At 46.3% G+C, this 27063-nt stretch overlaps 1 protein-coding gene across 1 annotated transcript; it reads left to right on the top strand.

Moving 5' to 3' along the window:
* The first annotated feature begins 20883 nt into the window (after nt 1-20883).
* LOC142791434 (uncharacterized) lies at nt 20884-25645 on the top strand. Its single transcript, XM_075885492.1, has 3 exons — nt 20884-20929; nt 21419-24794; nt 25582-25645. Exons 1-3 carry the CDS (start codon nt 20884-20886, stop codon nt 25598-25600), a joined length of 3441 nt encoding a protein of 1146 aa, XP_075741607.1. The 3' UTR covers nt 25601-25645.
* The last annotated feature ends 1418 nt before the right edge of the window (nt 25646-27063 follow it).

The following is a 27063-nucleotide window of genomic DNA, read 5'->3' as shown; positions in this document are numbered from 1 at the left end:
GTCATGGAGGAGTATAATCAGTGGTTCAATGCGTTTTGTAATTCGTTAACCACAGTGGTCATTCTGGAAGCACAGACGGTCCCAGACGTCGCAGCAGAAGCCGAAGTGCCGCTGGAGAAACTACAACAGAAAGTGGCATCATATCATGGAGCAATCCCGCAATTCATAACTATCGAAACAGATACGAGCTATTATTTTCGGCACAATAGAAGACAACACGTGAACGCACACCGGAAAACAAGGCACATTTACAATAGATCTTCAATACGCGAAAGCGTAAGCCAAAATGAAAGAGACAAGCACCCCGATACTTTGTTTGTTTGTTTGTTTGTTTGTAGCCTCTTGTCCATGGCTCGTACCCACTCTGGGGGATTGGCCAAGAGCCATGGATTAGATACACCAAAGTCACGTCATCTTCCCTGGTGCCTACCTCGCTGCTTCAGTGTAGGAAGACGAGATATTTAGTGTATAGGCTACGGTATTCTTTGCCGTCTTGGTGCCTTGTTTCCCGGTGCGCCTTCACGTAACAATTTGGTGGAAGATGCTAGATAGGAATGAATAACAGAGCTTCCCAGCAGGTGCCTAGTCGTCGCTTGAAACATGTACCGGCAGGATTGATGCGTCAGTAGCCTCGCCCCAAATACTGAAATCACGTCGTCTTCGTTGGCGCCTCTCTCGCTGCTTCACCACGAAATATTCATAAAAATATCAGCAAGTATTATATATATAAACCTTTTCTTGAGAAAAAAATGAAGGTACAGGGAGCGTGTGGGTGGGGCCCCTATTTCAAGCCTCCACTAGCTTGAGCGGCTGGCTGCACCTGGTCGAGGAGCGCTACAGTTGCACTCCCAGGTTGTCGTTAGCGAACAAAGTCTCTCACCGTTTTCGTCCGGAAAATTTGTGGGCTATTTGCAGCAAGTTAATTTCGTATGGCCTGCTCTGAGATTCCAACGTTATGTGGGCGCGAGTGGACCTGCCTCCGCACCATGGACAGCCATCGCTGTAAATTGTGGCGTGAATTGCGTGTTTCAACTAAAGATTCGGATATGTGCGTGTTTGTACAGGCGCCAGTCATAACAGTTTCACCCGATTAGAGCAGGGTGTTGTACACTGTACTTTGGTCGCTCAAGCCGTTGGTGCACAAGGATGTCTCGCGGTAAAGAAGGGGCTGTCGTCAGAGGGGTCGGCTACTCGGTTAGTAAAAGTACAAGCTGCGCCATCCGCTCTCTCATTACCATCGAGTCCTGGGTGACCCGGGACCAGATGTTATCATGGTTTTGCCTTAAGTCCGGCAGTAATAGGCTAAGCGAGTTGTATGGTAGTCTTTCGGTAAAAAAGAGTCTACATGCAACAATTGAATTGGTAAGAATAGGAAACGATTGTCCCAGGATATCCTCAGTTTTAAGAGCAAGGGCAATGGCTCAGTCGTATTCTAGGACGCGGCTCGAGCCGTAGTGCAAGTAAGAAGGCCTTGACCCGGGGCCACTCCTACTGCTGCGAACGCGTACTTGTTCGTGCTGGATAAGGTGACGTCTCTGTACACCCTTGTCCGGGTTATTCCCGAATCACCACTGGGACTTGCGATCTCGTGCACATCAAAGATAGCGGTGTGCGCCTGTCTCTCCACTGACTTCGCTCACACGTTGGAACAGCTGACAACGATGAGGCTGACGCTGCCACTGTGACACGCAAGTCACCAAGGCGGTAGCCCAGTCGGATTACTCACGGCAGCGACTGCTGATGCTCTTACCAACGGCCCACCCTGAGACACGGGTGGCAAGCCGCAAACCTCCACCATCCCTTCCGGAGACCGGCCTGGACAGAGAGTGGTGTTGGGCAATTTAAAATTACTTAAAAGAACATAAAGTGTTAAGCCCTGCCTGCTGCATCGAAGTATCACAGGCTACCTGATTAAAATAAAAAAATAATAGGACAAGATATGTCAAAGAATTCGTTTTGATAAAATAAAAGAAAAGAATAAAAGAAAAGGGTGAAACGACACCACCAGCGAAACGACAGCCGAGGGAGCGGACCGGCAAAATCAGGGTATTTATTTTGTGTTTATAATATAAACTAATTTACATGCTATGTCTAGTCTTCGTCTTGACTGACAGTGATTCTTCTTGTTTTGTACTCTAGTGTAAACCAATGCATAATGATTGTATCTTCGTTCCTCTTGATTACCAAAGCTTCCGTTTCCTTGTTTTTCAAGTCGCCGTGTCAATCTTGTTCTTCCCGTCTGTTTTCATGATGTCTTTCCTCCCGTCTTTTTCTAGGCTGGTATCCTATTTTCTAACTAATTCACCCTTCTCTAAGGTCCCCTCGTTATTGCTCTGGACAGATGAGAGCGGCCGTTGTTGCTTCGCCTGCGTACCGGCAGCGCCTGGCCTGCGGCACGCATGTATTCCGCGAATCGCTCTTCATCGCCAACGTACTGAAGAAGTGGTGATGCCAAAACGCTGCAGCATATTATTTGCTCCAGCCCTGACCTGCCACAGAGCGTTGTGTACTGGTGAGCCCCTATCATCTGCTTGGTCTAGCTGCAGCAGCGATGGAAGACATACTTTCTCCCGCGCACTCAAAGACGCAAGCCCTCCGAGCCTTCCTCATGTTCTGGGCATGTGCGGACCTCGCCGCCTTGTAGACGAACGCTTTTGCTTCGCACTACTGACTTTGCTGACAAGACGTTCTCTTGCCATGCCATTGACTTTTTCCTTCTCCCCCCCTCTTCTTTCTATCATCTTTTCTTCCCTCTTCCCTGCATCCCTAAAGGTACTGAGCCGTGCCCCCGCGACAGGAGGCAGAAAATAGCGTCCTTTTTATCTCTTCCTCTATCATTAACCTCTCTCTCTTTCTCTCTCATGCACTCCTTCGACCTTTGCGATATCGCGAGCTCATGTTTTTTTTTTGGTATAGGGGCTACTAGAATACTTTCATGTACTTGTTTAGCCATAGACTCAAGCTCTTCTCTCGCATACTGAGGACAAACTGGACAACCTACACGACATAGCAATTTTCTCCCAGGAGCGGTTAAGGTAAGCCTTTCCCGTTGAGAAATGAGCACCGCTGTGCGTAAGTCCTCGTAATCGTTGCTTATGCCGAAGGCTTACAGACGTTCTGTAGAGGTTCCAAGTAATATGTCGAGGACCACATTGTACAATGTTCAGATCAACGCATGTAGGGTTTTTATATCTGTTTTACTGATCTTCTAGTAAGAGAGACAATATGTTAACCGACTGGGGACAAAAGCCTGAAGCAGCCTGAGCAGCTCAGCTTCCTAAAAACCTTGTCGGTGATAGCTGATTCTATAAATCATACGGGAGATCTGCTTCATCATTGTTCTTAGAGTTTTGATTGTGTGGTCCACTCGCTTGTTGCTTTGCAGCCACTGTCTAATGACTAGAATTTTCTGAACCTCCGTAGTGGCCTCCTAGAAAGAGTTTGACCGGCTCGTGGATTCGGCGGCCTCTGCCCTAGACTCTAATAAATTCAGATTTATCGGGAGCGCAGCTCAACCCACTTTGGTAAGCGAATTCAACAACAGTGGTCACTGCATCTTGTAAGATTTGCTCTTTTTGCCTCGAAGAGCCACTGTTGGCCCACAAGGGTAATATAATCCGCGTATAATGCATAACCTAGGCCTGAAATGCCATCGAGGCTTCTTGCTAAGCGTCTTATGCAGATTTTGAACAGAAGAGGAGATAGTATCGCCTCTTGTGATGTGCCTTTTTTATGGGGGGGGGGGGCATAGGAAAGGGATTTGAGGCCGCATTGCTTAGGCCTAATATAGCAGTGTGAGAGAATAGGAAAAAGTGGATGTAGTCGTAGATCCTTTGCCCACAACCGATGTCATTTAGCTCAGATGAGGTGAGCTCGGGGGACATGTGTCAAATGCGCTTTCTAGATGAAGAGCTACGACGAGATGTTTGCAAGGGACCTCTTCCCGAAGTAGCAGTAGAACGTCCTCCGCTGACAAATATTGGCAAAATGTAAACATGATAGTAGGAAAAAGGTTCTGATCGACAGTGTAAGACGTGAGACGTGTGTGAAGCACCTTTGCAAAATGTTTCCCAGAACAGGATGCCCGTGATCTTGCTCTTATATTTTGTAGGTCAGGTGTTTTTTCTTCCATCTGAATAAGAACAATTTTGGTTTCCTTCCATTATTCTTGAACCACGCCCTTCTTCCAAACGTATTCATTAAAATACCGAGTAAGCTGTTCTAGGTGTTCACCGCTCAGGTTCTGGATCATCGCGTCTGGTAACTGTTCAGGACCAGGGTCAGCGTTGCGCTTTGCTGATTGCTCTGCCGCGAATAGTTCTTCCTTGGTTATCAATGCGTCGAGCCCTGTGTTTTCTTGGCTATGACATGCTAATGTGAATGGGCGAGTGGTGACCGCGCCTACGTACTTGTCTCGGAGCTTACTGATGAGGGCTTCATTTGTTTCTGCAGATTCCGCGGCGAGCTTCTTAAGAGTTCGCTTTGCTGCCGTTTTATTTTTACAAGGCACAATTCTGCTGCGCAGAATTGCTGATGCCTTGGAGGTGTGTATGGTTTTTCGAAGTGAGTCGCAAAATTCGCCCAGCTCACCATCTGCAACTGCTGTGCGTAAGCATTTGCCCGCTCAGATATATCAGCAATTCTCTGGCGCAATTTCCTATCAAGTCGGTGTGCTTTTCATTGCTTGGTCAACCCTCTCTTGGCGTCCCACATATGTCATCTTCATCATCATCATCATCATCATCAGCCTGACTACGTCCACTGCAGGACAAAGGCCTCTCCCATGTTCCGCCAGTTAACGCGGTCCTGTGCTTGCTGCTGCATATTTATGCCCTCAAACTTCTTAATCTCATCTGCCCACCTAACCTTCTGTCTCCCCCTAACCCGTTTTTCTTCTCTAGGAATCCAGTTAGTTACCCTTAATGACCATCGGTTATCCTGTCTACGCGCTACATGCCCGGCCCATGTTCATTTCCTCTTCTTTATTTCAACTATGATATCCTTAACCCCCGTTTGTCCCCTAATCCACTCCGCTCTCTTGTTGTCTCTTAAGGTTACACCTACCATTTTTCTTTCCATTGCTTGCTGCGTTGTCCTCAATTTAAGCTGAACCCTCTTTGTGAGTCTCCAGGTTTCTGCTTCGTAGCTAAGTACTGGCAAGATACAGCTGTTATATACCTTCCTCTTAAGGGATAATGGCAATCTACCTGTCATAACTTGAGAGTGCTTGCCGAATGTGCTCCACCCCATTCTTATTCTTCTAGTTACTTCAATCTCGTGGTTAGGCTCTGCGGTTATTACCTGCTCTAAGTAGACATAGTCTTTTACAACTTCAAGTGCACTATTACCTATCTTGAAGCGCTGCTCCTTTCCGAGGTTGTTGTACATTACTTTCGTTTTCTGCAGATTAATTTTAGGACCCACCTTTCTGCTCTCCTTGTGTAACTCCCTAATCATGAGTTGCAATTCGTCCCCTGAGTTACTCAACAATGCAATGTCATCGGCGAAGCGCAGGTTACTAAGGTATTCTCCATTAACCCTTATCCCTAACTGTTCCCATTCTAGGCTTCTGAAAACCTCCTGTAAGCACGCGGTAAATAGCATTGGGGAGATTGTGTCCCCCTGCCTTACACCCTTCTTGATTGGTATTCTGTTGCTTTCTTTGTGAAGCACTATGGTAGCAGTTGATCCCCTGTAGATTTCTTCCAGAATGTTTATATATACTTCATCTACGCCCTGATTCCGCAGTGTCTGCATGACGGCTGATATTTCTACTGAATCAAACGCCTTCTCGTAATCTATAAAAGCTATGATGATGATGTTTGATGTTTTATGGCGCAAGGGCCGATTCACGGCCAAAGAGCGCCAGTTCATCTTACTAAAAATATGGACAATGATTGTGATTAGCGGCTGTATAAGGGCCATAAAATTCCTCGCAGTAAGGCGGGTAAAAACATACAAGTAATAAAATCATGACCATGCCGTGAAAGGTGTGTGTGATGTGAACAGATGACAAAAGTTGGTGATAATAAAAGACGATGGTGGATATGTATGGCAATAGCACAAGTGCCTCACTCGTTCAAACCCTTGCGTCCAAGGGCCGTGAGGCATGTGCTTTTTTGTGTAGCCACCGCAGCAAAAACCTCTCTGGAGAGGTCATGCTACGGTATGCCCGGGTATATGACATGAAAGCTGTGAATTTCTTTTAAAAACGCTAACAATGAATTATGACTAAAAAGTGGTTCCCTACCGACAAACATTGCAGGGTGTAAAGGTATATGTTGTCGGTAGAGTATTGGAAAATGTTGTTTTCTAAGAGTTTCTAAGTGTTTACACTGAATTAACATGTGAAGGACGGTTAAGTATTCCCCACATCTGTCACACAATGGTGGATTGCCACCAGACAAAAGGTGTGTGTGTGTCGTGTATGTGTGTCCTATCCTGAGTCTTGTTAGTGTTACCTCTGTTAGACGCGATTTTGATACTGGTGGCCAATGGCCAAGGTGTGGCTTGATAACGTGTAGTTTGTTTTGTGTGTGTGTATCCCACTTGCTCTGCCAGTGGTCCCTGAGTTTTCGTTTGAGAGACGGCTTAAGATCAAGGGCCGGGATTGGTGTCGGTGTAACGGCGGTGCTTTCGTGGGCGGATGCAGCAAGCTGATCCGCCATCACGTTGCCTTGAATCTCACGGTGCCCTGGCACCCAGCACACAACAACATGTCTGTTGAGTGTGTAGAGGGTGCATAAAATGGAGTAAAGTGAAACGAGGACAGGGTTTTTTTGTTTTTTAAGACTGTGCAGAGCCGTTACCACACTGAGGGAGTCTGTATAAATTACTGCTTTTTGTATTTGTGATTGTTTGATGTGTTTAGCTGCCACAAGTATCGCGTAAGCTTCCGCTGTGAAGATACTTGTGCCTGGATGTAGAGGGCCAGCATCCGAAAAGGAAGGGCCAACAGCAGCGTAGGACACAGAAGAGTTAGACTTAGAGGCATCTGTGAAAAACTCAGGACGTGTGTATTTGTGTTGAAGTTCCAAGAAGTATGTTCGAATATGGGCAATAGGCGCTTGTTTTGTAACTTCTAAAAAAGACACATCGCAATCTATAGTCTGCCACTGCCACGGTGGCGGGTATGCAACAGGAGCCATTAAACTGTGTTCGAGTGACACTCCAGTGTCCTCAGCTAGACCCTTCAGGCGAACTGAGAAGGGCTGCCTCATTGAAGGCCTGTTTTGAAAAAGAATGGAGCTCGATAATTCATTAATAGTAGAGTATGAGGGGTGCCTCTTGTCTGCTTTCACCTTACGGAAATATACAAAGGACATGTAGGTTCTTTGCAGATGAAGGGACCACTCATTTGACTCAACGTAAAGGCTTTCTACGGGGCTGGTGCGAAAAGCACCCGTAGAAAGGCGGATGCCCGAATGGTGCACGGGATCCAGCATCTTCAAAGCACTTTGAGTCGCTGACTGATAAACAATGGCCCCATAATCTAAGCGGGTGCGAATAAGGCTTCTATACAGGTTCATGAGGCATTTCCTGTCACTACCCCACGTAGTACGTGACAACACTTTCATAACATTCATGGCTTTTAAACATTTTGTTTTTAAATACTTTATGTGGGGTACGAAGGTCAACTTGTTGTCCAAGATTAAGCCTAAGAATTTATGCTCGGCTTTGACGGACAGTTGTTGCCCGTTCAGTTGAATGTCGGGTTCCGAGTGCATGCCTCTCTTTCGAGAGAACAAGACACACGTGCTTTTTTGTGGGTTAAGTCGAAATCCGTTTTCATCTGCTCATTTGGAGACCTTATTTAAACCAAGCTGAACCTGCCGCTCACACATGGCCAAGTTGCATGACTTGAAGCCAAGCTGAACGTCGTCGACATATGTACAATAGAACATATTGCGAGGGATGGACAAGTGCAAGGAATTCATCTTGATGAGAAAAAGTGTGCAGCTAAGTACACCACCTTGTGGCACGCCTGTTTCCTGGACGAATGTTTGGGAAAGAACCGTGCCCACTCGGACACGGAATGTCCGGTTTGACAGGTAACTTTCGATTATGTGAAACATTCTTCCGCGCACGCCAAGGTGGGACAGGTCTCTTAGAATTCCGAAACGCCATGTTGTATCATAAGCCTTTTCGATATCGAGGAATACAGAGAGAAAATATTGTTTATGAACGAAAGCGTCTCTGATCTGTGCCTCGATACGAACAAGGTGGTCTGTCGTGGATCTACTCTCTCGAAACCCTCACTGAAATGGGTCGAGCAAATTGTTTGTTTCAAGAAAGTGTACAAGTCGGCCGTTTATCATTTTTTCGAAGACTTTGCACAAGCAGCTTGTAAGTGCAATCGGCCTGTAACTCGAAGCTAAAGATGGGTCCTTGCCTTCTTTCAAAATGGGAATAACAATCGCCTCTTTCCAGGAGGTAGGAATAGTGCCAGAAGACCAAATAGCATTGTACAAACAAAGTAAGGTTTTTCGGGTTTCGTTTGGTAGGCTTTTTAACATTTCATACATCACACGGTCTGAACCTGGGGCGGAAGTACTGCAGGAGTTTAGAGATGTTTCGAGCTCAGCTAGACTGAAAGCTTGGTTATATGCCTCGTATCTAGTGGATTTGTGTTCGAGTTTCTGCTTTTCTATTCTTGTTCTGTATTTTTGGAAAGTGTCAGTATAGTGGCACGAGCTGGATACCTGTTCGAAGTGTGCACCGAGGAAGTTTGCCTGATCTTCCAAGGTATCACCCTGAGTGTTTACGAGGGGAAGTGTGTGTACTTGTTTTCCTGCTATCCTACCGACCATGTTCCAGACTTTAGCCTCCTGTGTGTATGAATTAACCCCTGATAAAAACTTCTGCCAGCTTTCTCTTCTGGCCTGCCGACGCGTTCTCCTGCCTTGAGACTTTATTTTCTTGAAGGTTTCAAGATTTTCGGCTGTCGGTGAGTTCCGAAGCAGCCTCCAAGCTCTGTTTTGCTGTTTGCGCGCGTTTCGGCATTCAGAGTTCCACCATGGCACACGTCGTTTTCCAGGTTGTCCATTTGTTTGTGGGATGCATTTTGTAGCAGCATCAATCAAAAACGCTGTGAAGTAGTTCACAGCAACATCAATGTTCGAAGTACAGATGTCATTCCAACCTAGACTAGCGATAGTATAAAACTGTTCCCAGTCGGCTCTGTTTATTAGCCACTTGGAAACACGTGGTGGGCACTCGGTTACTGTAGTCGTGCTCAAGACTACGGGGAAGTGGTCACTTCCGTACAGATTAGTGACGACATTCCACTGGAGTAGAGGGACGAGAGATGGAGATGCTATGCTTAGGTCTATGGAGGAGTAGGTGTTATTGGCGATATTATAATAGGTTGGTTCTTTTCGATTCAGGAGACACGCGCTCGATAAGAGAAGGAACTGTTCGATCAGTCGACCTCGCGCGTCATACCGAGAGTCACCCCATAGCCTACTATGCGCGTTAAAGTCTCCAAGGAGAACATAAGGCTCCGGAATTTCATCAATTAGAGAGTGTAAATCACTTTTCTGCAGCTGATAGCTAGGAGGAATGTAAATAGTGCAGATTGTGATCAGTTTATCAAAAAGAACCGCTCGAACAGCCACTGCCTCAAGGGATGTTTGGAGTTGTAAGTGTGTGCATGCAATTCCTTGATTCACTATGATGGCAACACCTCCGGATGATGTCATGGCATCATCACGGTCCTTTCGAAAAATAACGTATTTGCGAAGGAAATTTGTGTGTTTTGAATTAAGGTGTGTTTCTTGTACACACAGCACTTTTGGTGAGTGTTCGTGTAGGAGTTCTTGGATGTCGTCAAGGTTTCTGAGAAGGCCCCTGACGTTCCATTGTATAATTTGAGTGTTCATGGTGAATGTAAAATAATGCTGTGTGTACGAAAAGCGAGTGGCTGTTTAGACGGGGAGTTTGAGTTCACTTAACAGGGCCGTCACCAGGCCCTGTTATTTGCTTTTTTGTTTTCTTGGCGCGCTCCAAGGAGCCACGCCGCTCTTTCGGCACCAAGGGTGCGGACGTATCCATTGCCTCCTGAGAGGCACTGGGTGCCCGCACGTGCGGGCTGTTAGTACGAATTTCGGGCCTCGCCTGGTGAGGTGAGGCCTTGAGACCCGAGGACTCTGGAGTCTCCGGTCTCTGTTTTGGAGTAGGCGGTGTAGCCTGGGCTACAGCCACCTTGGGGGCAGGTGCCACAACCACCGGCTCGGTATGCGCGGGCCGAAGGTGTGGCGAGGGCTGGTGCGGCGGTGCCCCCTGACGCGCCGCATCAGCGTATGTAGGTCCTGTTACGTATTCGGCGGCTGGACGACAGCCGGCCCAGGAAAGAGACGACTCAAGCAGTGCCAGGAAGACAATCCCAGTTTATTCACCTTGCGGCGCGTTTTTAAGCGCTACGCAGCCAATCGCAGGTTGGCATGAAAGAAAAGAAAACAGCAAGATAACAGCAATCGGGCAATGTTATCAGAAAGCCCCGACGTAGAAAGAGGGCGAGCACTGCAAACGTTACAACTCGGCCAAAGCTACCCCTAGCGGAAGGCGTTCAAGAGGATGACGCTTCATGAACGGCTGGAGGTGGTAACAGGTAGCCAACACGTGGGCAGGTCTCCAAGCACAGCACTGATACGTTTCGCACGGTCGTGTTGTCTTTGTGCACAGCGTGGGCGAAGACCCTGAGGTGCATGGTGGCACTGGTCGTTGAAGTAGCCACCGCAGAAGGAAATGGAAATGGCATTGCGCGTCGTCTGGCTGGAACACGCCCGCGAAGGTTGGCATTAAAGGCCAAGAGGAGGCAATGTCGAGAACAGGCAATGTTCAGAACGGGCACCACTCGCCGAGTGTCGATTGGCTGCAGCTCGGGAGTTGGCTGCAGGCGCCTGGAGCAGGGTTGATTTCGCCATCTGGTACGACAGGATCTGAAATGGCTGAGTGGACGAGCGGTAGAAACGCAGAAACCACGTCAAAAGCAACCTGGCGCCCAAGCTTAGAAAAGCCCGACAGTTGATTTCACTGGGAGCAGATAACGTGAAAGCCGAACACGATAGGGAAAGAAAAATATATATACTTGCGCCAAGTTGCATGCACACAAAAGAAACAAGGAACACTCAATAGGTTCGGCTAAGGCAGTCCGCATTAGCATGGTGTTTGCCTTTCTTGTGCCGCACTGAGAAATCAAATTGCTGAAGTGCTAGACTCCAACGCATCAAGCGGCTGTTTTTGTTCGACATTTGATTTAACCACACTAAAGGTGAGTGATCAGTTTCAAAAACAAATGAGGAGCCTTTAAGGTAACACGACAGCTTTTCGAGAGCCCAGACCAAGCAAGCACATTCTTTTTCAGTTGTACTGTAGGCTTGCTCGCGTGATGTTAGTTTTCGACTGGCGTAGACAAGAGGATGTTCCTCGCCCTTTTTGTTCACTTGACTTAGAACAACGCCCATTCCGCGGTCACTGGCGTCACACTGAACTAAGAAGGGGAGAGAGTAATCTGGTGCCGCGAGGACCGGTTTGCTGACAAGAATCTTTTTGATCTCGGCAAAAGCATCTTTACGAGCCTTATTCCAACTTACAATAGTTGGCTCAGTTTTGCGCAGTGCGTCTGTGAGAGGACTAGCGATATTTGCGAAGTTGGGAATGTAGCTTCTGTAGTAGTCGGCTAAACCCAAAAAGGAACGCAAGTTAGTCTTTGTTTTCGGCAAAGGAAAGCTAGTGATTGCTTCAACTTTTATTTCGGAAGGACGTCGCTTCCCTTGGCCAACAACATGCCCTAAGTAGTGGACTTCAGAGCTCGCAAGACGACATTTGGCGAGTTTGAGAGTCAAGCCTGCCTCGTGTATTCGAAGGAATACCTGCTGCAGATGTTCCAAATGCTGTTGCCAGGTGCTCGAAAAAACAGCTATGTCGTCAAGGTACGGAACAGCGAACGACTCGGCTCCTTTGAGCACTTCATGCATTAACCTTGAAAATGCGAAGGGTGCATTCTTGAGGCCAAAAGTGAGCACAAGAGGGCGATATGTGCCTGTCGGTGTCATGAAAGTGGCGAGCTTACTGGCGTTTTCCGTTAGTGGCACTTGCCAGAAACCGCGTACCAAATCTAACGTAGAAACGTACCTTGCCGCGGACACTTTCTCGATCAAGCCCTCAACGTTTGGAATGGGAAACATCTTTGTTTTTGTTATCGCATTCAATTTTCGATAATCGATGCAGGGTCGCGGTTCCTTGCCTGGACTTTCTACAATAAACATAGGTGACACATACTCGCTTTCTCCTGGCACGATTAGACCCAGTGTCAACATGTTTTGAACACAATCGTTCAGGATCTTCTCGTGACGGGGGGAAAATCTGTGCATCCTGGTTCGGAAAGGTTGGTTGGATGTTAACTCAATGTCGTGCTCCACGAGATTTGTCCTGCCGGGAGTGGGACTAAACAAGTCTCTGAAGTTGCGCACAAGCAGTTCTAACTCCTTTCTTTGCTTGTCAGTTAGAGAAGCTTGTTTAGTGACAGATTGGACTATCTCTTCTGTTGATGGGGAAGAGCAGGGCCTTGGCACTTGGGGTAGAGGAACGTTGATCTCTTCAGGCTCGTTAAGGACAATGCTCAACGTCTCACTGCGTTCGATAAAAGGCTTCATTAGATTGCAGTGATATATCGTCACATCATTGCGTTTACCGGGCGTCGTTACCAAGTAATTGGTATCGGAGAGCTTTTGTTTAATCGTGACCGGCCCATCCCATGCTACTTCCAGTTTATTTGCCTTTGACGACCGCAGAATCAGCACTTTATCGCCTTCCTTGAAGGTTCGTGTGCGTGCGGATCTGTCGTAGTACACCTTTGAGCGTTGCTGCGCTTCTGCCATGTTTATCTGCGCCAGTTCTTGCGATTCACGTAGGCGCTTCAACAAGGTCAGCACGTACTCGACAACTGATTTGTCTACGAACTTGTCTTCCCACTTTTCTTTCAACAACGTTAGCGGGGAGCGAAGCGCTCGACCGTAAACAAGTTCCGCCGGCGTGAACCCAGTCGCTTCGTGAGTGACGGAGCGCAGAGCAAAGAGCATCGCGGGAACAGCTTCGTCCCAGTCGGCGCCTTTCTCGAAACAGAGTGCACGCAGAATGCGCTTCATTACAGAGTGAAGTTTCTCGACTGAATTACTTTGCGGATGGTAGACTGAGCTGTGGTGAACGGATATGCCGCATTTCTTCAAGAACGTCGTGGTGAGCGCGCTTGTGAACACAGAACCTTGGTCGCATTGGATTTCACTAGGAAATCCAATTCTTGCAAAGACGCCGAGTAGCGCGTTTACAACTGCAGTGGAGCTTAATTCGGGTAACACCACTGCTTCCGGGAACTTCGTAGCAGGGCAAATGAGTGTTAGCAAGTATTTGTTGCCCGCCGCTGTTACTGGTAATGGACCTACAATGTCGACAACTAATCTGCGAAAGGGTTCGCCAATCAAAGGCACTTGGACCAAAGGTGCTTTGAGTTTTTCGTTTGGCCGCCCCGTCCTTTGGCAAACGTTGCAGGAACGTACCCAGTTCTCCGATTCTTTGAAGCACATCGGCCAGTAGTAGTCGTTCAATAACCTGCTCTTGGTCTTGTTGATACCTAAATGGCCAGCCCAGCTATCGCTGTGAACCAAACCCAAAAGTGCGACTCGATACTTTTTGGGAACGACAAGCTGTTCAAAGGTTCTGCCTTTCTTGTTTTTGAATGTTCTGTACAAAATGCCTTCTTTGACTATGAACGATACGGCTCCTTTTTGTTTCCGTTTTGATTTTTCCCAGCACGTCTTCAGCGACTCGTCGTTTGCCTGCTCCATTTTGAGAGCGCTTTTGTCTAACTTTGCTAGAAGCTGAAAATTTTCACTGACTGGGTTTATCGCTTCACCTGAGAGCGCATTACCGACGGGAGTGCTGCTATCAATGGCTGGCGCGACACAATTGGCGTCGACAGGAACAGTTTCGCTTGGTGCAGTAGCTTGTGTCGGTTCACTCTGGTCTGTAATTTCCGTGTGACGGGTAGCGCTGGTAGCTTGAGCTCTTGTTTGGGACCTCGTGACGACCATTACAGGGTTAGCATTAAGTTCCAGTCCTGCATTTTGGAAGTCCCTCATTGATCGGTTAGAAAAAATGTAGGGAATTTTCTGAGGAAGTTTATCGGAAACCGCAGCATCAGTTTCGAATGTGCCGAAGGCGCCCTTCATTTCGACTCTGGCTACCGGCAAACACTTCATGTCTGGCTCTAGTGCCTGGCGTACCCATACACATGAACCTGTTAAGTTCTCGGGCTTAACAAATGACGGGTGGACGATATCAAATGTTGCTCCTGTGTCGCGCAGAACGTTGCAACTGATGCCGTTCACCTTCATGTCATATGTGTAGGGCAAGAGTAAATCGCTCTCTTCGGTTAGCAAATTGACGGAAACTGCTGGCTGTCGGCAACCGACTGCGATGTGACCCGGTTGTTGGCATTTATAGCAGACCAGCGGTTGTTTTTCTTCGAACTTGGAACTTTTCGGTTCACTCGCGTTGGCTGCATGCCCTTGGGCTGGAACACTGTCGCCTGGTTTCCCTTGGTTAGTTTCTTTCGTTCCTTTCTGAAATTTCTTGAACGCTCCTGACGGCTTCTTTCTTTGTTCTTCTGAACTTTCCATTCTACGGGAACGGTACTCGTCCGCCAAGCTGGCTGCCGTTTGCAAAGTCTCTACGTTTGGCTTGTCCTGAATCCACAGCCGCATTTGGTCCGGAATGGACGCATAAAACTGCTCGAGCGCAAACAGTTCAATCAGACGTTGCTTGTCCTCGTATGCGTTGGCACTCTTAAGCCATTCCTCTAACAAGCTCATGGATTTGTAGGCGAATTCTGAAAATGACTCCCCTTGGCCACGCCTCGTGTTACGGAACTTCATCCTCAAGGCTTCTGTTGACAAGCTGTACCTTCGCCTCAAATGAAGTTTCACTTTTTCGTAATCATAAGCATCTTCATCTGGCATTCTCGCGATTACATCGGCTGCCTCATTTGGAAGTAATGTCAACAGGCGTTGTGACCATGTCTCTTTTGCAAGTGCAGCTCTTGTACACGTCCTCTCAAAGTTGACGAGATACAAAGTGATGTCACTGCCAGCCTTGAAAGGTTGCATGTATCCTCGCATATCGAAACTGTCATTGCGTTCAAGGTTATGCAGTTGCATCTCTTTTAACTTCAGTTCTACTTCTCGTTCTTTGAGCCTTTCCGAGACTGCCCTCCAACACTCCTCGACTTCGTCGTCGTTTGCTCCGCATTTGGATATCGCTTCGATAATTGCAGGCTTCCGCATAGACTTCTGTACAGGGATACCGAGCTCTTCAGCTAGCAGCACTAGGTTGGGTTTCGTTAACGACGTGAGGATCATGACTGCTGTTAACAAGTGTTACCCCGTTATGTGTACTACTATTTAGCAAAGTCAACAACAAATACAAAAGAACCTCGACTACCAAGTAAATGCTGCTAATGCTCCCAATGAAGTCAAGCAAGCCGTGCTCTCACCAAACCGGACGCCAAGGCCGCCCTCGACGTGCGCTCCATACCGCCGCCACCGCTGCCACCAGCTGTTACGTATTCGGCGGCTGGACGACAGCCGGCCCAGGAAAGAGACGACTCAAGCAGTGCCAGGAAGACAATCCCAGTTTATTCACCTTGCGGCGCGTTTTTAAGCGCTACGCAGCCAATCGCAGGTTGGCATGAAAGAAAAGAAAACAGCAAGATAACAGCAATCGGGCAATGTTATCAGAAAGCCCCGACGTAGAAAGAGGGCGAGCACTGCAAACGTTACAGTCCATAAAATGGAGCGACTCTTCGCCGTGCTTTCTTAAATGTAATGTTCTCCTTCACCTTCAATGTAATTATTTCTTTTTCTTTTTTCCAGTATTTGCAGGAGCGTGAATATGCGGCATGGTTTCCTTCGCAGTTTACACAGTGTGGCGGTTGTTTGCAGTTCTCAGACACGTGGCCTAGGACTCCACATTGTGCACAAGTCTGGCGACCACGACAGGTTTTAGAGCCATGGCCATACCTCTGGCATTGGAAGCAACGGCGGGGGTTGGGAATATATGGTCTCACAGATGTCTTTGTGTACCCAGTCTGAATGGTTTTCGGCAAATCGCTCGAAGCAAAGGTAAGTACTAAGTGTTTGGTTGGTATTTCTTTTTGATCTCTTCTTATCTTAATACGCTGTACGTTTGTCACGTTCTGGCTCTTCCATCCTTCCAAAAGTTCAGCTTCGGTCAGGTCAAGCAAATCTGCGTCCGATACGACCCCGCGAGATGAGTTCATAGACCTGTGTGGCGTAATACTGACGGGTGTTTCTCCAAACGTTGTGAGGGTGTTCAGTTTATCGAATTGGTCTTTGTCACGTATCTCAAGAAGTAGATCTCCGCTGGCCATTTTGGTAACCTTGTACCCAGCACCGAGAGTTTCGGTTAAGCATCTAGCCACTATGAAGGGGGATACAGTTCTGGCTTGCTTGTTAGTTTTTTCACAGTGTATTACGTGGAAACGAGGAAACAATTGTCTTGGCTGGTTGAAAAAATTGGTGTCTTCGGTGCGTACCCGCTTTGAGGGGGCACGATCACTAAGTAAAGGAAATGCTTTCTGCATGCTAATTGTATGTTGTTCGGCAGCGTTGGCGGCCACCCACCACGGAGCCCAACGAGGGGACGCTGCAAGTTTGCGGATGCTAAAAGCTTGCAGACGTCAGCCGTACAACCCTGCTATAACCCAATGCGCATAGGCCAAGGTAGGCTATTTGCACAGGGTTAACCCTTGCCGCCGAGAAAATTGGAAGTAAGCAGAAGAGAGAAGTAGACAGGAAAGCTAAAAAAGTAAGAAAGACGAAGATGTAGGGAGAGAGAGATAGGAAAAGGCGACTGCCGATTTCCCCTGGGTGGGTCAGCCCAGGGGTGCCGTCTACGTGAAGCCGGGGCCAAAGGGGTGTGTTGCCTCTGCCGGGGGGCCTTAAAGGTCCAATCACCCGGCGTCGGCTCAACCCCCAGGATCCCCTTTTCCCCGGACACGGCTCAGCCACGCACGGCTAGGCGTGGGAGGGAGTGAAAACTCCCCCGTTAGCTCGGGTCCATGGTGTCGCTACACACCAAACGCCTGCTTGCGCAGGCGCCCCTGCGGGGATCTATGAAAGCTATGTATAGTGGCTGGTTATACTCTGAGCATTTCTCTATTACCTGATTGATAGTATGAATGTGGTCAATTGTTGAGTAGCCTGTTCCAAATCCTGGTTGTTCCTTTGGTTGATTGAATTGTAATGTTTTCTTTACTCTGTTAGCAATTACCTTTGTAAATAGCTTGTATAATACAGAGAGCAAGCTGATGGGCCTGTAATTCAAGTCCACATATGTAGCAGATGGTTATCGACTACATGCGTTTCCGTGGGGAGTGCAAGCCGCTTAGTAGTTGCTTTGTGGGCACCCCACCGTGGTGGTCTAGTGGCTAAGGTACTCGGCTGCTGACCCGCAGGTCACGGCTTCGATTCCCGGCTGCGGCGGCTGCATTTCCGATGGAGGCGGTAATATTGTAGGCCCGTGTGCTCAGATTTGGGTGCACGTTAAAGAACCCCAGGTGGTCGAAATTACCGGAGCCCTCCATTACGGCGTCTCTCATAATTATATGGTTGTTTTGGAACATCAAACCTCACATATCGATCAATCAATCAGTCAATCAATCAATCGATTAATCGATCAATTGAAGATTAGGAGATGCGCAAACGACAGGCCCACAAAGCAACTGATTGATTGATATGTGGGGTTTAACGTCCCAAAACCACCATATAATTATGAGAGACGCCGTAATGGAGGGCTCCGGTAATTTCGACCACCTGGTGTTCTTTAACGTGCACCCAAATCCGAACCCACGGCCGTATACAGCATTTTCGCCTCCATCGAAAATGCAGCCGCTGGAGCCGTAATTCGATCCCGCGACCTGCGGATCACCAGCCGCGCACCTTAGCCACTATACCACCTTGGCGGGGCCGTTGCCCAATCTCCAGTGCTATCCGGTAAGATTTCAGGCATTTCAGATGTCACGATGACTCAACCAGCCAATTAATATAACATGGCCATGAGATTTCGAAATTTTGGAGGAGGCTATTGAGATACTCAAGATATAATGGTCATTTCCAATATTCTCTTCTAGGTGGCTTTAGAACACCTCATCTACATTATTTATGAATGCAAAATCAGGAAAATGTGTTTTCACTGACGCTGTTAGCTAATCTCGTCGTTACGTGATGTGGAAATACTGTACCAGAGGATTGACTCCAAGTCCGGAAATGATGCAATGGGCATAAAACGAACAGATGTGAGCCGATATGAACAGAAGGAGTAAAAACATTAGAGTCATCTCGCTACGTAAATTGAATAGCCCCTGAAGCTCTTTAACACATGGTACATTGATGGCACGGAACATTGAACCAGAACCAGTCACCCACACTGTAGCTAAATTCTAAATCTTTGTCCAAATAATCTGTTTTGAATTTCTCGCACGCAGCAATAACTTCTTTTTTTTATTTAAGCAGCCTGCGCTTTTTCTTGGCCTTCTCCTATTTACAATAAGACACTTCAAGCGCGATGTTTGTCCATGTTTGCCCCCCATGCGCTTCCTTCTTCGTAATTTGTAGATTATTGTCCTATATAATGGGGTTTCCCATGATGTGCGGGACGTACCTGCGCTAAGCCTTTTTGGAAATAAACAAAGATGGCGAAACTTTTTTAGACATACGCACTTTCACTGTAAAAAGTCATATTGTTCAATGGGTGGTATCCAGTTGTCTCTCATATCAGATGGTAGAATTCTTGATAAAATGATATTAGTGCACATAGATGACAAGCATGGAATGAATCAGACAAAAAAAAACACAACTTCTTCCCATTTTCGTTCTTGTGTGCCCATCGAAATTATTCCATTCTGTATTCTTAGAAAATAGCCAATTTCACATAAGTATTAAAAGGTAGTATCTTGATTTGCGACGAAGTGACTGGACTCTAATATCTCAAGATGTCGAACAGATGTTTCGAAATGGTAGTGTTGGCATAATGCAAGTGATGGCGTCTTTTCAAGGAACTTTCTTCATGCAACTTCGGTAGTGAATATGGGCGATGAGGCCCTTAAAGAGCCTTTCACTACCAATTTTGCTAATGCGCGTGCGCCGCACTTGTAACGTGTTACTTTTCAGTTGCGAAATTTTCTACTATCTTGTTAGCTGGGTAGAACTGTTCTTCAGTTAAGCCAAACTCATGAATCTCACATCTGAGTTCAGACACGCGGTGCGTGTATGAACTCAGATATGAGATTCAGGAGTTCAGACATGCACCGCGTGTCTGAACTCAGATGAGAACTCAGAATGAACTCGAACTTCACAGTGCTACTTTAAGACGACAGATGCGCTGAGTAAAGAATAACAGAGGAGTGCGACTATGCTACACACTGATCAGTGAAGTGGTTGGTTTAGCCAATGTTAGTGTAGCCATCGGCCTCTTTGGCAATGCATGTGTGTGTTTGGGGGGGCAGGAGTGTTTAAGTGCCAAACGGCAAGCTTTAATTGTTTGATGCGTATGCGTGCACGCACTAATACAAACATTCGCAAACATTCATGAAGTGTGGCTCAACAAGCCCCCCCCCCCCACCTCACCCTAGACTAAAGTTTCCGGCTACGGCCCTCTTCTCAGTGGTTGTTGTAATATGGTATGATGCTGGGTTCAGCGTTAATTGTATGACAGCGGGGACGATCATGTGATCACAACTGCTAAAATGTTGTGCTCTCCGAACGTAACATTGCATAGAGGGAGATAGAGGAATTACAGCAAACAAAGATAAGTATATCTGCTTCTCAAGGAGTGCTATATTGTTTCAGGTTTTATATCAGATGAAGTAGGGACATTCAAGACCCTGATGGCATCGTGTTTTTTTACACTCAATTTTCCTTCAAAAAGAAGGAGGGGCTTTTATAAAATGTTTCGATAAATGTTGAGTAAGATTATCATTTTTATATTCACGTTCAGCTTGACCTGGCTGTTATAATTTGAACTACAGCTGAAATATTTAGGCCTGCGTCAAATGGCCTAACTCTTGCAGTAGCAACAAAAATATCTAGATATGCATGAAATATCCTCTAGTTGCTTTTAAGTTCGTGTAACACCCTTGTTTGATATATCTAGTTATAAGAAGGTACCCTATTTTGTGAGTTGTGAATGCAGACAATAGTCATTGTGCAAAATCTCAAATTTTTCAATTTCAACTCACGAAAATTCAACAACGATGCTGTTGCTGCCCTACCTGATAGACCACGCTCTCCCCACGTCATGCACTTCGTGTAAGTCACAGTTTGTCGACCTATTACATACTTGTCTTTTTTCTTTAAAGAGTTCAAGGTTCGGCTCGAATGGCACAAGAGATAAAAGAGCAACGATAGCTACAATATACGAAGTCAATTTATTTTAAATCAACGCTTGCATCCATAGCGATAATGTATGCTCACTCTTTTCAGTTACGTCTAAGTCACTGAGTTTTAAAAGGGTTATAAAAGAAAAAAGTGCGTAAAGAGACGATTATTGCCTGAAAACCGCTGTTGCGAAGCAGCAAGATATAGTAAAATGGTAGAGTAAAACTTTCTTTATTTCTTTGGTGGTGTAAGAAAAAAGCCAATAATGTGCGCACTGAAAACAAAAAGAAGTACGCCAGGCAACAACTGGTGACAAAAAAGTAGCCAGCTTAGCAACCACCGGGGGCATATATAGTACGACCAGCAGCATCTTTAGCTCACAACTATCGGCTGCTAACTGCTCAGGAAGGGGCTGAAGAAGCTTTCCACTATGCGGGGGATTGTCCTGGCCATCATCATCGGCCTCCTCGGCACCGGTGAGTGCTTATGTTTGAAAGAGCGTTTAAATGTTAAACTTTAGTGATTTTCATATCGCCGTTCCAAGAACCTATATAGCTGAGAGCTCAGCTACCTATCGAACACGCATCATTACGAATAATAGAATCTTCAGCATAATTGCATCAATCTGATTATGTACAATGTTTTGTAGATAATAGAGTATAAAACTGCAAGCTGAAGCCCCAACGTGATAATAGGGTAGTTTAAGCATCGTTGGTTGTTTACCTAATATATACAACTGCAGCTCTGTACAAAGGTCATGCAGACACGAAGAAATGATTTATAGAAAACTATGTAGTAATTGACTGAGTGTAACTGTACTGAATTGAAAGTATCCCTCCTTGATTGTGTGTAGGCTTCCGTCAGTACTTTATCGATGCGCATAACAACAAAATGCGATGACAATTTAATGCAGGAATGATACTTATTGAAAAGGACACCCATAAGTAATTTCTTTCTATTTACAGCTGTTTCATCCAGAGCTGCACCATTAGGGCAATATCAAGAGCATATCAGTCTTGCATTGGAACCAACCAGTGCCTCGGGGGTGACTGCACACAATATTGCGAGTGGTCCAGGCGGAGTAGTGAGCGGCATCGCCAGTGCTACATCAAGTTCTGTTCCTAGCACGGTTGGAAGTACCGCCAGCATCGGTGTTATAGGAACACCTTGGGGAACTACTGCCTTCCCGTATAGTTCTTTGGCAGGCTACCCGAACTTCGGGGCCTTCTCAAACCTATATGGCGGCTACTACGGGGCCCACCCGGGGTACAGCGGTGACCTGTCTCACGCTTACGGACTTTCTGGATTTTATAGCCCATGGAGATACTTGTACGGCAGTGCCTACGGATCTCTAGGTTACTCTGGTGCCCTAGGAGGACTTCTGGGAGATTATGGCGTTCGCCATGGGAGCATAGGACCCCACACAATTCTTTCGGGTCTATATGGAAGGGCCCTAGGTCTTTCAGGCCTAGATGGAACATACGCAGGATTTCTGAGAAGCCATCCTAGGTTGTCTGCTCTTGCCAGCTTGTATGGTGTATACCCAGGTTATTTGAGCAGCGTTAGCACGCTTTCTGGATCTCCAGGAACACATGGTGTTTACTCAGGACTTCATGGCCTCTATGGAAGTTCACTAGCTCTTTCAGGTCTGTATGGTAGTTATCCAGGGCTAGGACACTTGCCAGGGCTTTTAGGTGGATACTTCGGTTTGTCAAGGCTTTCCGGTCCTTACACTGATTACCCCGGGTACTTGGGACGCCTTAGTGCTCTTTCTGAATCACTCGGAACACATAGTGTTTACCCAGGACTTCACGGCCTCTATGGAAGTTCACTAGCTCTTTCAGGTCTGTATGGTGGTTATCCAGGGCTAGGACACTTGCCAGGGCTTTTGAATGGATACTCTGGTTTGTCAAGGTTTTCTCATCATTACACTGGTTACCCGGGATACTTGGGCCGCCTTAGTGCTCTTTCTGAATCACTCGGAACACTTGGTGGTTACTCGGGACTTTCCGGCCTCTATGGAGCCTCAGTCGCTCTTTCAGGTCTATATGACAGCTATCCAGGGCTTTTGCGAAGATACTCAGCTTTGACAGGTTTTTCTGCTTTCAACCATAGATATCCTGGCTACTTCGGAAGCCTTGCTGGATTTTCCGGACCACTGGGACCATTTCGACGTTACCCAGGACTTGATGATTTTTACGGCAGCTCACTAGCTCCCTCAGGTCTCTACGGAAACTACCCTGGAGTTAGACCCCTGTCCGGATTTTGGGGAGGATACCCCGGCTTGACAGGGCTTTCTGGTTTGTATGGCGGACACATAAGTTACCTTGGCGGTGTTAAAAGTGCAAGTCCACTAGGACTACTTCGAGGCTATCCAGGACTCTCAGGCCTCTATGGAAGCTCACTTGATCTTTCAGACCTCTATGACAACCATGGTTATTATCCTGGACTTGGACGCTTGTCAGGAATTATAGGTGGATACCCTGGTTTCACAGGTCTTTCTGGTCTCTACAGTGGTTACCCCGAGTACTTGGGACGCCTTAGGGCTCTTTCCAGGTCACTGGGACCGTTTAGTGGTTATTCAGGACTTTCCGGCCTCTATGGCAGCTCACTCGCTCTTTCAGGTCTATACGGCAGTTACCCAGGGCTTTTGGGAGGATACTCCGCATCGACAGGTGTTTCTGCTTTAAATAGTGGATACCCTGCTTACTCTGGAAGCCTTGCTAATCTTTATGGCCCACTAGGGCTACTTGCGCGTTACCCAGAGCTTGGAGGTTTGTACGGCAGCTCACTAGCTCTCTCAAATTTCTACGGAAACTACCCCAGAGTGGGACACTTGCCTGGAGTTCCGGGAGGATACTCTGGTTTGACAGGACTTTCTGGTTGGTATGACGGACACCGAAGTTACCTTGGAGGTGTTAATCTTGCAGGCCCGCTAGGCGTACTTGGAGGTTATTCCCCCCTTCTAGGCCTCTATAACAGCCATAGTTATTACCCTAGTCTTGGACACTTGTCAGGACTGTTGGGAGGATACCCTAGTCTGGCAGGGCTTTCTGGTCCCTACAGTGGTTATCCCACTTACCTGGGACGCCTTAGTGCTCTTTCCGCATCACTGCGCACACTTGATGGTTATTCAGGACTTTCCGGTCTCTATGGAAGCTCACTCGCTCTTTCAGGTCTATATGGCAGTTACCCGGGTCTCTTGAGAAAATATTCGGCTTTGACCGGTTCTTCTGTTTTGAACAGTGTGTATCCTAGCTACTTCGGAGGTCTTCCTGGACATTATGGACCACTAGGGCTACTTGGACATTACCCAGATCTTGAAGCTTTGTACGGCAGCTCACTAGCTCCATCTGGTTGGCATGGAAGTTACCCGAGGGTTGCACACTTGTCCGGATTTCTGGAAGGGTACTCTGACTTTACGGGACCTTTTGGTTCCTACGGTGGGCACCGAAGTTACCTTGGAGGTGTTAATATTGCAGGCCCTTTAGGACTACTTGGAAGTTATTCAAGTCTTTCCGGCCTGTATGGCAACCCCGGTTTTTACCCTAGACTTGGACACTTGTCGGGACTTTTGGCAGGATACGCTTCTTCAACAGGTCTCCCAGGTTTGTACAGTAGACACCCAGGTTACTTGGGAGGACTTGGTGGTACTTTTGGACCACTAGGACTGTTTGGAGCTTACCCGGGACTTTCTAGCCCTTACGGAAGTCCACACGCCCTTTCAGGTTTGTTTGGAAGCTATCCTAGTATTGCACGTCTGTCAGGATTGTACAAAAGCTTTCCAGGCCTGGAAGCTTTATCGGGACTCCTGAATGGCTACTCTGACTTGCCTTATCTTTCTGTCCATAGTGGCCTGAATGACTTATGGGGATATTCATTGGGCGGTCGTGCTGGCATATACGGCTATGGAAGTTCACTTCATCCATTCGGATACTCCAGTCTTTACGGGCTCGGAGTTGGTCCATATGGAAGTTATGGCACATACGCAACTACTCCCGGTCATTCAGGAGTGGGTACTCTGGGTGTAAATGGATATGGTCCTTTCAGTAGCTCATTTGGATTTCCTCTGAGCTATAACAATGGACTTGGTTTATATGGTCCCTTTGCTTATGGCAGACCTTTTGGAAACTACTTCAGTCCATATGGAACATCTGGAAGTTCTCACATCTCCTCCATTCATCATAGCCCCTTAGGAACGACAATGGTATCAAGTGGTGTCTCTTCTGCTGAAGGGCCAAGTCACTCACAGCTGCCTGAGATTGTAACACCACCCGCACGTCTTGTCACACCTGCAGGCCTGCCTGAATTACCAGTAAACATGGCAGCTACTGCAAAAGGGTATGTACTGTCATTACTGCCTTCCTCGAAGTCTTAAAAATGCATGCTGTTGGTCACAAAGGTTCCCAAATATTGTTTTCACTTAAATCACTAAATTCCGCAAATTGAACTAAAAGAAACATTAACAGAGAAAGGAAGACGACCAGATAAAATCACTATTTAAATTGAAAACACTTGTGTATAAGTGTTATTCTTACAAAAAGACTTGCTTTGACAAAGCAAACATACATGTAGCATACGCGCTACTTTAAAAAAAAACATGTTATAAGTACGATGTATCACAAGTAGCGGCAGTTTTCATCAAACACAAAAGGCTGATGAGATACCAGGTATTAGTTTCATCAGGTGTAAGTTGTACTCGACACTCTCTCTGAGATATCTGTCAGCCATAACGAAGCGAACCAACTTATTAGGTAAAGGCTTTTTGCTTTACTACGTGAGTACAGCCCCGATATATTTTTGATAAAAGATTCTTCTATAGTCGTGACGCCATGCTGCTCCAACTATTTTCAATAGTATTATTCTCACTGGTGTACGACACTAAGCCTGCATTCCGCAAATATTTCATTATGAAATATATCGCACGCAGTTTTATCGCTGGATAGATGGATTCGTTTAAATCTGATTCTTATGAATCCAATGTGACCTACTTATATTTATTACGGCCCTATGCTACTTGTGCATGATTCACCAGAATTAACCGAGTAAGGGCCCGAAAAAGGTGGATGGTCGAATAACCTGAACAGAAAATGGCATATAAGTGTTTTTTGTTGTTCTTTTTTTGCAGTGTGAAGACAATAGTCTGAGAACTCAAGTATTGCAAGAAAAATCCCTGGTGGTGTTATAAACTGGTACGTTGGATGTCTTTATATTTAGCTACTTGTGTTTTCTTAAGGTGAATTGGTATTCGAAGAAGAAAGTACACATTCTACCATGGAAATATGTTGATGCTAATTAGTGCATAGTCCATACCATTTAGTTTGCATAATAATAAACCTCGATTCAGTAAATTGGTGACAAAAATGTAGTGACTATAGACCTTAGTTTCATAAAATGATATTGCAGGGTCATTTTATTAACTTTTTGAACTCATACGTAATCTATTTCTTCCTTTATTTTTCAGATCAGGAGCCGTATACCCAATTATTCATAACAGCCTGTGTTTTTGACTATATATCTGTGAAAGGGGAAGACCAGGGAAACTGGATGAATTTGCTATTTTTAAAAAATAAAGGGTCGGTTCTTCAAATCTTGGTTTTATGAGTCGTGCATGTAGTTTGCATCGAAGAGTCATAAATTTGTGCATAAAATTTGTGCAATGCTATGTCATTTACACTCATTAGTCGGAAACAATTAATATTGTGAAAATCTGGTATTATGTATTTGCAAGGTTGCCTGCATCATTAAAATTACTTTGGTAATTTACGAGCAAATAAAAAGTAAGATATGTAACGGAAACTGCTTGAATAACTCAAGATCACAATTCACAGTAGGCGCCATTCTCTACAAGAAGAAGGGCAATAAAGAATGCGAAGTTTACATTGTCCTGGCCTGGTCGGGGTTATCTGAGGGATCATTATTACTGGCCTTCATTTTGTTCCGGATATCCAGCCACAAATGTTTTTTTTGTATCTGGGAAGCTTGTTCGTAGTAAAAACCACTTCCGGTGCCAGCTGCGCTATTCTCAAGTAAAGATATTTTAAACAAATCACTGTTTCTCTCGCAACAAACGCACTAGAACATACGCAAGGGAGTTGCCATGGCAGGGGTGTGTAGCCCGAACGGCACATTGGTCCTCATAATGGTTTTAAGCATTGTATATTCTAGTATTTATTTTGCCCCGTGGACCAATAGTTGCATTCTGGCGTGCATAGAACGGGCATGTGGTGACACCCCTGGAAAGCAACGATACCTACACAAGGTCCACCTCGTCCTCCGAGGTTGTACGCTGGTGTAAATTTCACAAAATTGGGGGACCCTCAAGCTTCGTCTTTAAGGGTTGAACGCTCAATCAAGCCCCTAGTTCTCCCTTGAACCGCTGAGTGCATACGCTGAGTGCATGTTTTGTTACAGACACGCACACACAAACGCGCGCACAAGCACGATGTACCTATAGTAATGGTACAGGTTTTTGATCTATTTAACAGCAATTTTATAAGAACTTCACGAAAATATCGAACAGTGATATAATCATATGATCCTGTAATATTACCTGCGCGTAGGGGTGACACTTCTTTTCGTAAATGGCCACAATTTGTCATCCGTGTTA

This window comes from Rhipicephalus microplus, unplaced genomic scaffold (assembly GCF_043290135.1).
Source record: "Rhipicephalus microplus isolate Deutch F79 unplaced genomic scaffold, USDA_Rmic scaffold_166, whole genome shotgun sequence".
In the NCBI taxonomy this organism is placed as follows: Eukaryota; Metazoa; Arthropoda; class Arachnida; order Ixodida; family Ixodidae; genus Rhipicephalus; species Rhipicephalus microplus.
This window is presented reverse-complemented; position numbering and strand designations above follow the sequence as displayed.